General features: G+C 39.1%; 1 protein-coding gene across 32 annotated transcripts in view; it reads right to left on the bottom strand.

Moving 5' to 3' along the window:
* DLG2 (discs large MAGUK scaffold protein 2) overlaps positions 1-17826 on the bottom strand; it is a 2236304-nt gene that overhangs the window by 599124 nt on the left and 1619354 nt on the right. For all 32 annotated transcript variants that reach the window (XM_043451476.1, XM_043451478.1, XM_043451480.1 and 29 more), the window contains 2 exons: positions 4377-4521; positions 978-1116 (listed from right to left, as the gene is read on the bottom strand). In XM_043451476.1, the coding sequence (XP_043307411.1) occupies positions 978-1116; positions 4377-4521 (284 nt within the window). The remainder of the gene's footprint in view (positions 1-977; positions 1117-4376; positions 4522-17826) is intronic.

Raw genomic sequence — 17826 nt, 5'->3', positions numbered from 1 at the left:
AGTATGCTTTGCACATGTTTGTCTGACATCAGGCAAGGGATGAAAGGTTCAACACCACACTGGGAAGCTCAGCCGGTTTGAGGGAGCTTTTTGTTTCTTGAACATCTTTGCATTACCTCACCAAATGCAATGAGCATACATTACTTTGGAACAAAAACACTTAAAGGTAAAAAAGAAAAAATGTACATTTCCTATTATTCATATATGCATTCATTCATTCATTTGTTCATCATCCAAAATTTTTTGAATCCTCACTGGACCATGAAGTGAACTGAGTTGGTCTTTTCTAAAGGATCAGATCTAACTTTTTCAGAGGCATGCCAGCTAAATTTAGTTTTATTTTTTGTGGGGTAAGCCATGTGGTTCTGTTGCTCTGCCCTAAAATCCTGCCTTGTTCCCCTTTGAGATGAATGAGATATATTAAATTCAAACCATGTGGAGTTAATTTCACTCCTTTCCTTTCTACCTGCAGTTACTGCACTCAAGGGAGGATTGACTGACTCCCCAAGTTCATTGAATTGTGTGTGGCCAATGGCGGCAACAACATGGAATTTAGAGAAAAAGCAAACAAACAAACAGATAAACAGACTCTCAGTTCTGACTCTTCTACTAACCAGGTACGTAACGCTGGTATGCTACTTCCTTCTTTTTGAACCTCAGCACCACTTTCTCTCTTTGAGTAATAACACCTATCTTACAGTATAGCTGTAAACCTCAAATGATGTTAGGTATCAAAAAGTCCTAATAAATTGCAAAGTGATGGATGTGTGTACGTTACAATTTCTCCATGAAGAACCTGTGGTTTTGCTTCCAACAGAGGACAATGACATATGCTTGTAAGTCTTGGCAGGTTTCCACTTCAGGTGAGACTATAATAAGCTTGAAGAGAGCTGAGGAGCAACAGCTACCATGTTAGGGAAATGCAATTCTTGCCTGGTAAAGATCGCAAACCCAATTATCCAACAAACATATCTGACCTGGTATAATCGTCTTCAACAAGCATGTGCTTTGGAATTGGTGAGTACCTTCCTGGAGAGATGGGCGGCAGGGAGGTTTTATATTCTAAAGTGCCATTGTTGCCAGAGAGAAGATGGTTTTCCATCGGTGGAGAATAAGCTAAGGAGTGGAAAAAAAAAAAAGAAATCTGTTATGTGGGTGATTCAATGTGTCATGCCACGGTCCTGTTAAAAATAGAAAGGCTGTGATACATGCTAAGAATTCTGTGATCCTTCAAGAGATGGGAGTTGCTGTTTGTTTATTCTTAATATGTACAAGCACATGGTGACCTTTAGGATTGGAAAAATGTAATTACAGTTTTATCTGTAAGCCGAGTTCATATAATTAGGTGAAGAGAAAAACAGGAGGAGAGATCCCGTATTCACATTTTTCAGAACAATGATTAATCTTCTATTGAAATAAAAATGTTAGCTTTCTAATTGCAGGGCTCACATTCTTTTCACATAGCTAATATCAAACCATCAAAAGCAGAAAACTCTTGGAGCAAGTTACTGTATAAGACTTTAATCCCTAAATACATTATTCTCCCATCCCAGAAAACCTTAGAACTCTGGCCTTTCTTTTCTGTTCCTCCACCCTAATGCATCCCCCTTTTCGGTGACTAAAAAGGTCCTAACTGGGTCTCCTGCCCCTACTCTCTCCCCAGATCCATTTTATATATTGAGAAATGCCAGTCTGATCATGACATTCTCTTGCTTATACACTTTCCATAGATACTATTGTACTGAATATAAACTCTCCCTTTTATCATTCTTGGAAGGCTGACTCATTTTGATATCCCTCTCTTACACATCTCCTATGGTCCCCAAATAAAGCCTGTTCTTCCTAATATCTGTATTTTTGCTCCACTTTACCAGCTACCTAAAACTTCTGTCTCCTCTCCCATCTGTGATACTGAAATCTTATCCATTTTTTCAAGATACAATTCAAATGCTACCTTCTGCATAAAGATTTTTCTGATCATCCAAAGACAGGTGATATGCTTTTCCTCTGAGTGCCCAAAGCACATTTCTTTTTACCTCTCTCATGGCATGTACATCCCCTCTAAGTTTGTCGAATACTGCTGTTACTTGTATACCTGAATTAACCTTCCTTTCAATGAGGGCCAGGACTGTATCTCCTTTGGGTCCCACATATTACCTTATACGGTATTTTGCGTATATTCAAATTACTCTATATATTTCTTGAATTGAATAGCAAATTTTGTTTTCTCCTTTTTTCTTCAGACAGAAAAGAAGAAATGCCCTATATGCTCGTGAAGAAGAAGCTCACAGAGCCTCAAGACTGATTTTTCATTATCTGGCTTGAAAAACTCTGAAAGTTAAAACTCTTTAATATCCTAAGGTAAGGCTGATCTCGCCTTATTGCTTGCTTGACAAAAAGACATATTCCGAGGCAAGTCATTTTACAATCATTAAGAAAACCAATAGCCAATGTAATGGGCAGGTAACAAAATCATTCAACATTTAAATTTCCCTCAAGAGAAACATCCATATCTAAAAGAGGTTAAACGACTTGCTTAAGAGCATAGTGCTAATTAATGACGGGGCCTGAAGACACTCTGAGTCCTCAATCTCACAAGCGATTGCTCAAGATTTCAGAATGCGCACTTTTACTGATGCTGCCAAAACTGTCCCTTTAACTCACATCAGAAAAACGAATTGCTTCTAAATCTAGTCCCCGGAGAACCTTCTTGCTGGCCTATTAAGAAGAGGGGAAGCCATGGGGCTTGTGTAGAAACAGACTTTGTGAGGCCCGGGCATAGCATCTCATTGTTAGTTGTTGCTCAAGAAGCCCCCACCTCCAGCTCATCTCCACTGTCTCGGTGACTGAAAGTTTTATCTGGCTTCCTTGCCAATATACCAAATTCTGATAAGGTTAGAACTATAAGGATGGTGATGAAGGAGCATGGTTTCACCATTTGAGGGCAAGATCCTCTTCCCCAGGAAGAACAGTGCTATCCCCAGGTTATTTGGCCAGTCTCCTCCTTTTCCACTCTGTTACTATATAGATTTAAACTAGGAAGAGAGACTGTTATGGCATGAGAGCTATTGTGCTTTAGGGGCTTGAGAAATAGCCTTTAAAAATGTGTTGGCCCTGGGCAGCAGTGGAGACACAGACATAGAGAACTGACTTATGGACCCGGAGATGCGGGGAAGGAAGAAGAGGGTGAGGTGGATGGAGAGAGTAACATGGACATTTATATTAACATATGCAAAACAGAGAGCCAATGGGAATTTGCTATATGACTTAGGGAATTCAAACTGGGGCTCTAACAACCTAGAGAGGTGGCATGGGGTGGGAGGTGGGAGGGAGGGGACACAGCTACACCTATGGCTGATTCATGTTGATGTTTGGGAGAAACCAACACAATTCTGTTAAGCAAGTATCGTTCAATTAAAAAATAAGTAAATTTAAAATCTTTACAAATGAATAACCTATGAAACCTAATGAAAACTTGCTGTATCACATAGGAAACTCTACGCAATGCTCTGTGGTGACCTAAACGGGAAGGGAATCTGAAAAAGAGTGGATATGTGTGTACGTACAGCTGATTTGCTTTGCTGTGCACCAGAAACGAATGCAACATTGTGAAGCTGCAATTAAGCTCCAATAAATGTTTACGCCAATAAAAATTTTTTAAAAATGGTGCCCCTTGGAATACTACTCAGCCATGAAAAAGAATGAAATAATGCCATTTGCAACAAGGATGCACCTAGAGATTACCATACTAAGTGAAGTTAAATCAGAAAAAGAAAGAAATATGCCACATGATATCATTTATATGTGGAATGGAAAATATGAACCTACGGTTGAAATAAAAACAGACTCACAGACACAGAGAAGAGACTTATGGTTGCCAAGGGGAGGTGGGGGTTAGGGAAGGATAGATTGGCAGTCTGGGATTAGCAGATGCAAACTATTAAATATAGAATGGACAAGCAACAAGTTTCCACTGTATAGCACAGGGAATTATATTCAATATTTTGTGATAAACCACAATGGAAAAGAATATGAAAGCAAATGTATATACATATATATATGAATAACGGAATCATTTTTCTGTACAGCCGAAATTAATACAACATTGTATGTAAACTATATTTCAGCTAAAAAAAAATGTGTTACTCCTATGTTGTTGTAATCACACTGTCCATAACATACATTATGAAGCCTTTCTGCAATGGTGAACCTGCCAACTCATCAGGTAAGGCCCACAAGGCAAGTGAAGTACAAGATCCCTCTGCAGGACTTCTACAAGCTAAACAAGAGTGAAGAAGATCTTGCCAAGTTTTATAGACTTCCAATTTTGAAAACCTGGCCTGCTGTTCAAAGATGGCTCTAAGCTTGGTACTTACAGTGTGTAATATCAGGTGGACCATAAGGATCAGTCATATAAATGGTGGTGGGTTTGCCAACTTTTAGATAAACTACATCTGATGTGTTCTTCAATATTGCTACCGCCTCCTCATGTGTTACTTCTTCTAAACTGTAGTTGTTTACCTGAAAGTGGGAAAAATTCATTGTTAGAGCCAAATCTATGCAGGTGATTAGCCAGAACTATCCAGGCAAGAAGATATACAAAATTATGAGCTTAAGCAAAGAATAAATCATAATTATTACAGTCCAGTATCTATATTATACTTTGACAGAACAGATGGATTAATGGCATTAGCCAAAGCAGATAAGGTACAGTTGTTGATGCTAAAAAACAAGGCTGTTTCTGCCTTTTCCTATGAGGAAGCAATATATTATATTAGAAATCAGAATACTCTTGTGAAAAATGGAACAAAGAGGTCAAATGTCTTTCTTATGCTATAGTGACTGTGATTACAAAAGCAATATACATTCATGGAAGAAAACGAAAACAACAGATGAAAATAAAATTATCCATAATCTCCCTATATGGATATATATCTTTGAATGATTGTGACCATATTACACACATTGTTTTGGAATGTGCTTTTCAACTTCAAGTGACCATTTGCCTCTATCATGAATGTATTTCAGCAAGATGAGTTTTGTTTCCTAAAAATCACTGTGCCTTAACATAATGATTTAACTAATCTCTAAAGCACATTTAGTTTATTTCAAATGGTGTTGCAACAAACTGTTTTCTATATTTGTGCACCACTCTGATGACGTCTTCAGGATAAATCACACAAATGAACACTGGACCAAATTAAATGAATATGATAAAGCCTCTGGTCCACGGTTAGCTGCTCAGTCGTGTCTGACTCTTTGCGACCCCATGGACTGTAGCCCACCAAACTCCTTTGTCCATGGAGATTCTCCAGGCAAGAATACTGGAGTGGGTTGCCTGCCATGCCCTCCTTCAGGTATCTTTCCAACTCAGGGATCGAACCCAGGTCTCTTGCAATACAGGCAGATACTTTATTGTCTGAGCCACCAGGGAATCCCAAGGCCTCTGGTACCTATTTCCAAAGTACCCTGTGGAAACACGAGCCAGTTTCCTCTTATCCTGCAGATATATCAGAGCCCCGTCTTCCCACGGCTTCACCAGGCTTGGCTTTCCTCACTTTAAAAACTGTTCCCATCAAAATGTCATTTAACATGAGTCTGTTTTCTAAGGAAAGAGCGCTAATGTTGGAACATAGAGCTTTTCAAACGAACAAGTTCAAGAGTACCTTGTTGCCATCGGCTTTAAAGCCACTTCTCTCTATTGGAGAGAAAAGCCTGTGATACCAGAGCAATTATTCCTTCATGGCAGTGGCTTACAGTGGGTCTCTGAGGCACCTTCTCTTAAATGGTTTTCAAATATTGAGGCAATATTTTAAATACCTACGTTATCCTTACTTGACTCCCATGTTTTTTTATATGTAGCAATTCTTTAGTTGGTTTCTGCTGAAATGATGTGGAATTCAAATCAATGTAGTATAAATGTAAATAAATAAAATAGCTTGGATTCCTACATATTCTCTGTAGTATCTAATCAACCATTCAGTCATTTAACATCTTGTAGCATTGCTTTTTATTTTTGCTTCATGTTGTTGCATAAATTCCACGTGCCACTTAAACCTTGGTGGTGTAGCCAGGGCAGGGACCCTGGAACAGAATGGAACTGAACCTGACTGCTCACCCTGGGCTCTCCATTAAGTTGTGAATGTCTCCACTGTTCTCTTCTAGAGAAGTAACATTCTCTTAACTCTTTTTGTACTTCCAATGTCTAGCACTTGTTCATTCATCGATCAAATGTTTGTTACATACCTATTACGTGTTAGTCACTGTTCTATGTGTTAGAGATATAGTGATAAAACAATAAGAATGATACTCATAATCACAGCAGACACTTACAAAGCCTTATTTCATGTCAGGCATTGTTCAAAATCGTTTTATATATATTAACACAATCAAATCTCTCAATAGCCTATGAACTAGCCATTATAGTTATTTTCATCTTACAGATAAGAAAAGCATGTCTCCAAGAGGTTAAAAAAACTTGCCCAAAGTCATTGACCTAATCGTAGTAGAGGCAGAAATCAAAGCCAGATGGTTTAGTTCCAGAGACTCTTAACCACTCAGCCCTATTGCTTCTTTCAGATGGACACAGTCCCGCGCCCACAAGACTCACATTCTACTAGAACATAGCTATTTATGAAATGAATGGGTAGAAAACTAGACCCACACAGAGTGGGAATGTTGTGGGACTACAGGCAAGGGAAACACATTTGATGATGGCAGCCTTTAGACAGAGAAATAGCAAAAACGATAGTAATAACAATAAGCGCTAACATTTATTTAACACCTATATGTCATATGTTTTGGAAATACCATGTATATATTTTGACATAAGTTACATAATTTATCCAGGTTATAGCTCCATGGGGCTTCCCTGGTGGCTCAGATGGTAAAGAATCTGTCTGCAATGCAGGAGACCTGGGTTCGACCCCTGAGTCTGAACGATACACTGGAGAAGGGAATGGCTACCCACTCCAGTATCGCTCCATGAGGTAGACATTAATAATCAGACCTATTTTGGGAAAAACTAATATCTGAAGAGGTTAACGCCACAACAGAGAGGTCACGCAGCCTCCAAGTGGCAAAGTTACCAGTTGGATTACAGTCCTGCTGAAAAGATGAAAACGAGACAGCCCTTGAGTGCTGGTTCCTCGGACTTACATTATCTGTTCTGTCTTCCTTTAGGAGAACAGAATCTCTTTCTAAGTTTGCATACAGAAGTGATGTGAATGCCTAAGTGTTATAAAAGCTTGAGCAATCATTACTCTTCTTGCTGAATCCAGCAATGACAACATGTTGCGTCAGCCAAACACACTGACAAAGTCAAAAATAAATAAAATGGAAAGTTGCTTGATATATCTGTTTCTTCAAAACCTTTTTATATGTTTGACCAAACACTTTTTTTTAAGGACTACCACTTGTACCTAGATAATGAATATTTACAAATAATGCTCATATAGAGTGGTTTAAAATGTAGAGAAATGCCTTATCTTAAAAGATGGTTGCTAAGGTAGCTCTGAGTACTGTGACCACATACCCCAGAAACATCTATATTGGAGAAAGAGAAGAGGGGAAGAATTTATTGCCATAAACAGAGAGGATGACAAGCCAATGGACAAAGACCCTAAAGGCCAGAAACCAACCGGATTAGATTACAAGTGGCGCAAAAGCTCTGTTTCTGACAGGGCTCACTGTCTCCCTCCCCAGGATATAGAAGCACACAGCTCATTAGATTATCAGTGAAAAGGAGATGTGGCCAGCACTTATTACATTGCACTTCTCCCATCTTTACGTTGAGCCTTGAAACAAGCTAGAAGATGTTATGTTTAAGTGTGTTTTCTGAGAATGACTCCCTTAACAGACTCTCAGACCACCAGGAAATAATCTTCAGAGCAGAAAACAGAAGCTGAGGAGAGGTTGGAAGTGAGGAGTGAGGAAAGAGAGCATACTGGGGGGAAATGCCAGTAATTTAAAGCAGTAGTAGTTCAGTCAGATTCTATTTGGTGACTATGAAGTGTTGGAAAATCCACACTGATTTCCATCGTGGGAGAGATGTGTGATCCTGGCAAAAGAATGTAGTGGTTAAGAGCATATGCTTTTGAGTCACACAAACCAGGACTTGTCGTGGTCCTGACACTACCTAGTTGACTTTGGGAAACGTATTTAACCTAACTAGCCTCAGTTTTGACAAAATAGGTATGAGAATAATCACTGCCTCAAATGGGTTACTGATTTAAATATACTGACCCATGTAAAGTGGCAGGCTCATTAAAGTACTCATTATTGTTAGCTCCTGTTACTACTACCATTGTCATCATCCATCTCTCTTCTCAGGAAACAGGAATTCTTGGTGAAAATTTCCGCTGAGCATTTTCCTGTAAACATCTGCGAACTGATGAGTTTAATTAGAGTACTGTTGATGAGGCTTCTGTGCGGTCTTTTAAAAAATTCAGAATAGTACAGGATCTGGACCCAAAAAGTGCTCTTTTGTGCTGAAGTCTTCAAAATGTTTTTCACGAAAGTGGGTTTATTTGGGTTAATTATATGTGTGCATTATCCTCTGAACTCTCAAGATAAAGGGCCTACAGCTGGAGCTGATTGTACATAGAGAGAAGGGACATTATACTGATTGGCTGGGTGCTCTTTTCATTGTTTTTCATTGTTTTTTTCCTTTTCTTTTTCCTTTTTTTTTTTTGCATCAAGTATCTGCCTATCATGGTGAACACTGAGCAACTGGCCCGGTTTCAGAAAAAAAATCATGTGCATTTGAATGAAGTGTTTCTGTGGGGTGTGCAACATAGAAGGGACACGTGTGCAGCCTGGCCGTGTGTTTCAATAGGACAGAGGGCCGAGGCCAAGACAGAGAGATTGGAGGTGAGATGACTCATTCTCTCAAATGGAAGAGGGAGCATGATGCTGACAAAGGAGGCTGAAGAAAGAGGTGCCCGGAGACTTGTAAGAAAGGAAGATGGCAAGTGTTATGGGAATTCAAGTAAGTGTTAGCAAATACACATGTGATGGTACAAAGGTGGGAGGTGTGGGGGCATGAGAGGGTGTGATAGGAGAAATGAGCTATGTGCAGATGGCGAGACACTGACCTTTCCATATTCATTCAGGAATAGCAACGTGGTGAGATGAACTGGGAGTATTAGCAACACAAAAGTTGCACTAAGACACAGAACAAGGAAATGTGAGATCTAGAAACACTGTAAAAAAAAAAATTACAGATTCCAGGCTCAGCTGGTAAAGAATCCGCCTGCAGTGCAGGAGACCCGGGTGCAATCCCTGGGTTGGGAAGATCCCCTGAAGAAGGGAATGGCAACCCACTCCAGTATTCTGGCCTAGAGAATTCCGGCCTGGGTTGCAAACAGTCAGACAGGACTGAGTGACTTTCACTTTTTTGAGGCTTCCATGATAGCTCAGTTGGCAAAGAATCTGCCTGCAATGTGGGAGACCTGGGTTTGATCCCTGGGTTGGGAAGATCCCCTGGAGAAGGGAAAGGCTCCCCACTCCAGTATTCTGGCCTTCAGAGTTTCATGGACTGTGTAGTCCATGGGGTTGCAAAGACTTGGGACACCACTGAGCAACTTTCACCTCACTTAAATGTTAACTTTTCAAAAAGAAGACAAAGCAGATAATCATTATATTGCAAAAACAATTAAAAAGGGGACCAATCTACTGTAGCAAGGTCAATGATATGAAAATAAAGCTGCATAAACCAAAGACTGAAATCTTTGCAGTTCATTGCAATTAACTGTAAATTTAATATTATTTAAAACAAAGTTTGTTTTAAAAATCACAATGAATACATAAGGTATGTTAATAATAGTTACTATGAATAATACTTTCTTATGCAATGAGCATGCATTAGTAATGGTTAGAAAAAAATTAACTATTTTTCAAATGAACAAGAACTAAAACCTTAAATAAGGGAGAATAGAAATTAAGTGCAGTAGTCTCTTTATGAAACACACATAATATGATCTGATGAGTAACAGAAAATGGGAATGGGAAAGAAGGAAGTTGATTTATCACACCCAGTGACTAGTTAGATTTATGAGAAATAATAGCCATATTTAAAACCTAGGTGTTTTTAAAAATAAAGGCAACCTGGTATAATGAGAGTAATTTTGAATGTAGACTCTGATCTGCTATCAGTTTATAGTTTTATGAATTTTGTAGTTAACATATTTACTGAGTATTAATTTTCTTCTAGTCATATATGGATGTGAGAGTTGGACCATAAAGAGAACTGAGTGCCAAAGAATTGATGCTTTTGAATTGTGGCGCTGGAAAAGATTCTGAAGAGTCCTTTGGACAGCAAGGAGATCAAACCAGTCAATCCTAAAGGAACTCAACCATGAATATTCACTGTAAGGAATGATACTGAAGCCGAAGCTCTAATACTCTGGCCACCTGATGCAAAAAACAGACTCACTGGAAAAGGGTCTGATGCTGGAAAGACTGAAGACAAAAGGAGCAGAGGGCAGCAGAGGATCAGATGTTCAGACAGCACCACTGAATCAATGGCTATGAATCTGAGCAAACTCCGCGAGATGGTGAAGGACAGGGAAGCCTGGCGTGCTGCAATCTATGGGGTTGCAAAGAGTTGGACGTGACTCAGGACTGAACAACACATGTTTACTGAATATTAATTTTCTTCTGTGTAAAATAGGGTAATACTGATTGATTTACTTGTGTTTTAGAGAATTAAACGATACCATGAACCTGAAAAGACACTATAATATAAAGCAGCATATGAGTAACAATCAAACTTCATAATCAGACATGGTACTTCTGTTGATCCTAATGTGGGAAATAGTTTTTTCCTGTTCAAGGTTCTTTCTAAGAAAATGATCTTACTGACTGCTGCAGTGCCTCTATCCATTTTGAAGACTGACCTTCTCAAGGGCAAAGATCAGATTGTTTTCATCTTTGTACTCCCTCAGCTGATACACTGTAAACAGAGGTACCTAATAAATATTGAAATATCCACTAAATAAGTTTGAAAAACTAATGTGGCATATCAAAGGAAAAGTAATAAAAATTTCCTATTTTAAGGAAGAATGAGGCATTTGTATTGTGCTTCTATTTTCCATTTGTGGGCTGACTCAGAGAGGGGAGGATAAAGAATGAAGGTCATTTTATTGGACACTCACTGTGTGTCAGGCATGGGACATAAGAATGAAAGACTGGGACAAAACATGAGCGCCAGGTCACATCAGCTTATGAGGGACATAATCAAAGCTTCAACAGTGTGGATTTCTTCCTCCTTCATTAATCATTGATGTATTTCTTAATCTTTCATTCCATAGACAGAGAGAGAGAGCAAGTGCCAGTGATGTTTTGATTGACTCCAGCTTTCTCTATGGCAGCAGCCAGCAAATGAACAGCATGATAGGGACTCCAGGGCAATCAGCTGGGTGCAGGAAGAAATATTAAAATTTTTATTAATGTTTATCACATTGATCTTCACCTATTGTTTTGTGCATGTTCAGTAAAGTCATGCCTGACTCTTTCGACCCCAAGGACTGCAGCTCACCAGGCTCCTCTGTCCATGGGATTTTTCAGACAATAATACTGAAGTGGGGTGCCATTTCCTACTTCATTTTCTTTTGTGTGTGTATGGTTTAAAATGTGCATAATACGTTACCATAACAACATATGAATGCAGTTTAAAGTAGAGAAATATATACTAGAGGAAACTTTTTGTGTTTTACTGATGGGGTGTGCTTTTAACAAAAAGAATTTTAAAACTACTCCTCTGTAGTAGCTACCAATATATGATGACTAGAGCAAGTTTTATTAACAGCGTTATTAAACTGAATATAAGCAAAAGAAATAATATAATAGAAGGCTTTACTCCTTTATATAAAAGCTCTTTATGTTAAACCCTCTAACCCTTAAATAAAATATACCATTGTATTTGCATTATGTTGTAATTTTAATGCACTTGAGAAATTAAAAGGGAGTCCAAGAAATAATGCTTCCCTGGTGGCTCAGTGGTAAAGAACCTGCCTGCTCATGCAGGAAACCGTGGGCTCGATCCCTGGGTTGGGAAGATCCCCTGGAGAAGGAAATGGCAACCCACTCCAGTATCCTTGCCTGAGAAACCCCATGGACAGAGGAACCTGGTGGGCTACAACCCATGAGATCGCAAAAGAGTCAGACACAGCCTAGTGCCTAAACAACGACAACAACAACCAGGAAATAGTTATCCAGATTTTTTTTTCTTAGTGTTTCAGAAGGTATTCTAACTACAGGAGACACAGTCTGAAGGGTGAACTATTTCTAAATGTCTTTCAACCCATTACTGGAAATTGTTAAATGATGCTAAACCAGCTAGATAGAATGAGCATTAGTTACCTTGGAAATTACACTCAGCAGTGGAGCAGCAGAGCCGCGTAGGATGGGATTAAGTCAAGGCGGGACTGTGGTTCTTAACCTGGCCGCACATTATTAACAGACTCATTTAGAAAACTTAAAAAAAAAATAAATAAAAATGAGGCATGTTTCCTACCCCAGAGATTCTGGTTTGATTATTCAGAGTTGACTGAGGCCTGGGCATGCATAGCATTCAAGAGCTTACCATGAGATTCAAACATATAACCAAGATTGAGAACCAGAGGGGTTGAGTAAACTGCTGAAAGGACTGTGGTTTTAGAAAATTGTTATCTGGGTCTGAATCTAATTTTGCAATTTATTCATTATATAATATTGAAAATCTGTTTGCATCTTTGAGGTCCAACTTTCTCTTCTGGAAAGTAAGAGCAGCAGCAATGACTGCCCTATCCATCTCTCAGGTGTTGGAGTCAGGAGGTCCTGGGGGTGAAAGATCTTCTTAAAGAGGAAATGGTGTCCTGGTAGGAGGAAAGAGCTCTCTGCAGAGGCAGTTATAGCTTTCAGTTCTTATCTAAGGTTGGTCTAAACCAAGTGCTTTAAAGTCCTTTTCATTATTCGGATAATTTCTACATATCTGCATGGTCTTCAAGATGAGCTTCTTATTGATATTTGGGTGAAACAAAGTGGTACTGGGTCCTCACAACTAATACTCATTCAGAATATTAAACTGCTTCTACTCATCCTCCCTAAATCTATTTATGTCCTCACCATACAATGTAGATTTTGGAATAAAAATAAGAATTGCTCACACATAGCACATACCAGAGTGACTCCACTAAAAACTAGGTGTCTCATAAGTGTTTCTTAAAAAAAAAAAAGGTTTCATAATAGAATATATTTGAAAGCTATGGTACTAATCAAAGTTAAATTAGTTCCTTGACTGGAAGACTTCACAGACTCTGAAACACACTAAAGTTTGTTGATAATCTACAAGCGAGGCGAGATACCAGTTGACTTATTTGACTATAGATTCTTTTCTTTTTAATGTTTTTCTTAAATTTTACGTATTTACTTATGGCTGTGCTGGGTCTTCATAGACGCATGCGGGCTTTCTCTAGCTGCGGCAAGCAGCGGCTACTCTCCAGCAGTGGTCCAAGGGCTTCTCACTGCTGTGGATTCTTTTGTTGTGGAGTGTGGGCTCTAGAGCAATGGGCTTCATCACAGCTATGAAGCCTGTGTGTCCTAGAAGCCATGCTTAGTAGCCTGTTGGCATGTGGAATCTTCCCAGACCAGGGTTCAAACTTGTGTCTCCTGCATTGGCAGGCAGATTCTTAACCACTGGATCACCAGGGAAGTCCTATAGATCTTTTCATGTGACACAGGCATGAGACTAGTATTTTAAAACATACTTGGGTAACACTGATCTAAGGCAACCAAAGATGGATGTGAGTTGCCCAAGATCAATTAGGTAGAGTTAATGCTGGCTGCCTGGGACTTCAATCTAGTGATCTTATCTTTGAGTCCATTGCTTTTCCTTGTTATTTCAATGCCTCATTTACCTTTCCTCTTGTCTACCAGCTTCCTTTTAAGCAAATGAAACAGACCTTCTTTCTGTAAAAGATGTAAAAGTTCTCTTACTGACAGTTTTTTCTTCAACTGTCAAGCAAATCTTACAGAAAAAAGAGACTAATATAAATTTCAAACCACAAGGTGACAAGGGGCTTTACTGATTAACAGCTGCTGCAGAGAAGACAATTAGATGACCTGAGTGTGTATACGTCACGTGTGCTAAGTTGCTTCAGTTGTGTCCAGCTCTTGGTGACCCCACGGACTGTAGCCACTGGGCTCCTCTGTCCATGGGATTCTCCAGGCAAGAATGGTGGAGTGGGTTGCCATTTCCTTCTCCAGGGGATCTTCCCGACCCAGGGATCAAACCTGGGTCTTTTACATCTCTGACTTTGGCAGCAGGTTCTTTACCACTAGCTCCAACATTGAGCTCCAATACACTGGCCACCTGATGTGAAGAGCTGACTCACTGGAAAAGACCCAGATATTGGGCAAGACTGAAGGCAGGAGAAGGGGATGACAGAGGATGAGATGGTTGGATCATATCTCCAACTCAATGAACATGAGTTTGAGCAAACTGCAGGAGTTGGTGATAGACAGGGAAGCCTGGCGTGCTGCAGTCCGTGGGGTTGCAAAGAGTTGGATATGACTTAGCGACTGAACAACAACAGATTCAAGGTTTCTGGTATTGTGTAAAAAAAGATGAAGATCACATTTCTGTCACATATGTGGTTCTATGTATCACCGTGGCAGGGTTTATTAAAAACCACTGTGTAAAAATAAATGAAAGAATTGGAAAATTATCAACACTGTTAACCTCCGACCATCTGTTCCATAAAGTTCAAGGCCAACAGGTAATCTATTCAGTCCAAGACTACAAAAGTAATCTACTGGTACAATCCATTAAAATCAGATGTCACTGGCATTTGAAAAAACAATAAAAAAAATTATAGTGAATGATACTAAATGCCAAGTAGCAGGGGATATTTAAAACGTTGCTATTTTGATAAGGAGAATATATACTACGCATCTGGGTTAGCCATGAAACATCAGAGAGGTCTGACGTTAAGGTCACTTTATTTAAAACACTAAGGGGTTTATTGCAAAGGTGACAGGAAATAAATATAAAGGTCAGATGCAATAATCCTGCCTTTTTTAAAGTGGAAGAATAATATTATAAAGAATCAAAAGAGGTTTTGTTAAAAGGGTAATCTTTGCAGAGGATAAATGTATGTACGGCAAAATTTACTGTAAGAGTGACAGGAAAAACACAAAACATCTTAAAAAATGGAGACATGGAGAACAGGCAAGGCATAACTTTTCAAACAAATGTGGAGGAAGAATTAGCATTCATCATTGAGTTTCCAAGGGAGGAAGATTTAATAAATGGAGAGAAGTATCAGGAAACACATTTTTATTTTATTTTAAGGAAAATGATGGCTAGTATCTAATAGATAGCTCCGAGAACTCGTTCAGTTCTCCGTCCTTAGGGTATTCTGGCAGAGGTGAGGGACTGTTTCACAGGATTGTGCTTCCGTGGTATTCTGATGTAGCAAATGAGAGTTGGAATAAGATAACATGTAAGATAGATACCTTTCAGTTCTGAGATACAAGAAACACTTAGGGGAAAAAGTACTCACTTTTCAGCTGAGAAACTGAAAGGTTTATTCCTAAGGATCTCCCCACCACCACCAAAAGATCATGCTTTCACGGCAGGGTAGATGCTGGAAAACTTCCTGAATGAGGGTGATCTAGCCACAGACATCTAAAGAAGTTAATGGAGTTTCACGTTAGGTCAGTTTACTTACAGAACTATGAATGATTTTTTCCTAAGAAGTGAGAGAAGGGAGTGGCACACATTGTTTTAGAAAAAAGAATATCTATTTAGAGAAAAACAGTGTGGTACAGCTGGTAGATCACAGAATCTAAATTATTCACACTTCCTTTGGGGAAGGAGATTAGGAGAGGAGAAAGATAAAGAAGATGCAAATGTAGGGTTGTGAAGGGAAGAAGTGGTGGATAGGAGTGACATAAGAAGAGAATTAATAAATACTTTGGTTGAAGCAAGATAATTCGTCTTTTGGGAAGGTTTCTGTGATTTTTTTTTTCTGTATGCTCTCTCTCAGGGTCATTTTTCTTTCAGAATTTTATAAAATGAATCATTTTCTTTCATTTCCAGATTCAGCTTGGCAATTGCCTTGGAACTACTAATTAGGTTTTACTTACGTAAGAGGAGAGAGACCTATTATTGTTGAAGGTTCATTTTTTCTTAAAGACTATGCCTTAACATTCAAAATGGTTAAGGATTATGTCACAGCTATTTTGGAAATCATTATATCTACAATGAATCTCAAGAAAATGATAATGGAAAAATAACTTGGTGCCTGGAAAATCCTTTGACAGAATTAGTTAGACTTTGAGGTTTTTTTTTATTATTATTTTTAAGAATTTGAATATAAAGCTAAAAATTTAAAGAGAACTTCAAGATATCAGCACACCTCTAGCATGACATTGTAATAGCAGTAGTTAAAGAAATACAAGCGGTCCAGAAGAGTTATCTACATCCAAATTCTTATAGAACAATGAGACAAAGGTCAAATCAATCACTATCTATGACACACCATGGGAGGGAATGGCAAACCGCTCCAGTATTTTTGCCGTGAGAACTCCATGAACAGTATGAAAAGGCAAAAAGATATAATGCCAGAAAATGAGCCCCACAGGTCAGAAGGTATCCAACACACTCCTGGGGAAAAGCAGAGGGCAATTACTTAATAGCTCCAGAAAGAATGAAGAGGCTGGGTCAAAGAGCAAATGACGCTGAGTTGCGGATGTGTCTGATGGTGAAAGTCAAGTCGGAGGCTGTAGAGAACAGTATTGCACAGGAACCTGGAATGTTAGGTCCATGAATCAAGGTAAACTGGAAGTGGTCCAGCAGGAGCTGGCAAGAGTGAACATTGCCATTTTAGGAATCAGTGAACTAAAATGGACAGGGATGGGCGAATTTAATCCATATGGCTGTTATCTCTGCTACTATGGGCAAGAATGCCTTAGATGAAATGGAGTAGCCTTCAAAGTGAACAAAAGAGTCCAAAATGCAGTACTTGGGTGCAATCTTAAAAATGACAGAATGATCTCGGTTCATTTCCAAAGCAAAGTATTCAACATCACAGATCCAAGACTGCCCCAACCACTAATGCCAAAGAAGCTGAAGTTGAATGGTTTTATGAAGACCTACAAGACCTTCTAGAACTAACACCAAAAAAAAGATGTCCTTTTTCATCATGGGGGATTGGAATGCAAAAGTAGGAAGTCAAGGGATACCTGGAGTAACAGGTAAGTTTGGCCTTGGTGTACAAAATGAAGCAAGGCAAAGGCTAATAGAGTTTTCTCAAGAGAACACACCAGTCATAGCAAACATCCTCTTACAACAACATGAGAAGACTCTGCACATGGACACCACCAGATGGTCAATACCGAAATCAGGTTGACTATATTCTTTGCACCCAAAAATGGAGAAGCTCTATACAGTCAGCAAAAACAAGACTGGGAGTTGATTGTGGCTCAGATCATGAACTCCTTATTGCCAAACTCAGACTTAAATTGAAGACAGTAGGGGAAACCACCAGGCCATTCAGGTATGACCTAAATCAAATCCCTTACTATTATACAGTGGAAGTGAGAAATAGATTCAAGAGATTAGATCTGATACACAGAGTGCCTGAAGAACTATGGACGGAGGTTCATGTCAGGAGGCAGTGATCAAGACCATCCCCAAGAAAAAGAAATGCAAAATGGCAAAATGGTTGTCTGAGGAGGCCTTACAAATAGCTGAGAAAAGAAGAGAAGTGAAAAACAAAGGAGAAAGGGAAAGATATACCCAACTGAATGCAGAGTTCCAGAGAAGAGCAAGGAGAAGTA

Source organism: Cervus canadensis, chromosome 29, assembly GCF_019320065.1.
Source record: "Cervus canadensis isolate Bull #8, Minnesota chromosome 29, ASM1932006v1, whole genome shotgun sequence".
NCBI lineage: Eukaryota > Metazoa > Chordata > Mammalia > Artiodactyla > Cervidae > Cervus > Cervus canadensis.
The sequence above is the reverse complement of the archived record's forward strand: the minus strand, read 5'-3'. Positions and strand labels throughout refer to the sequence as shown.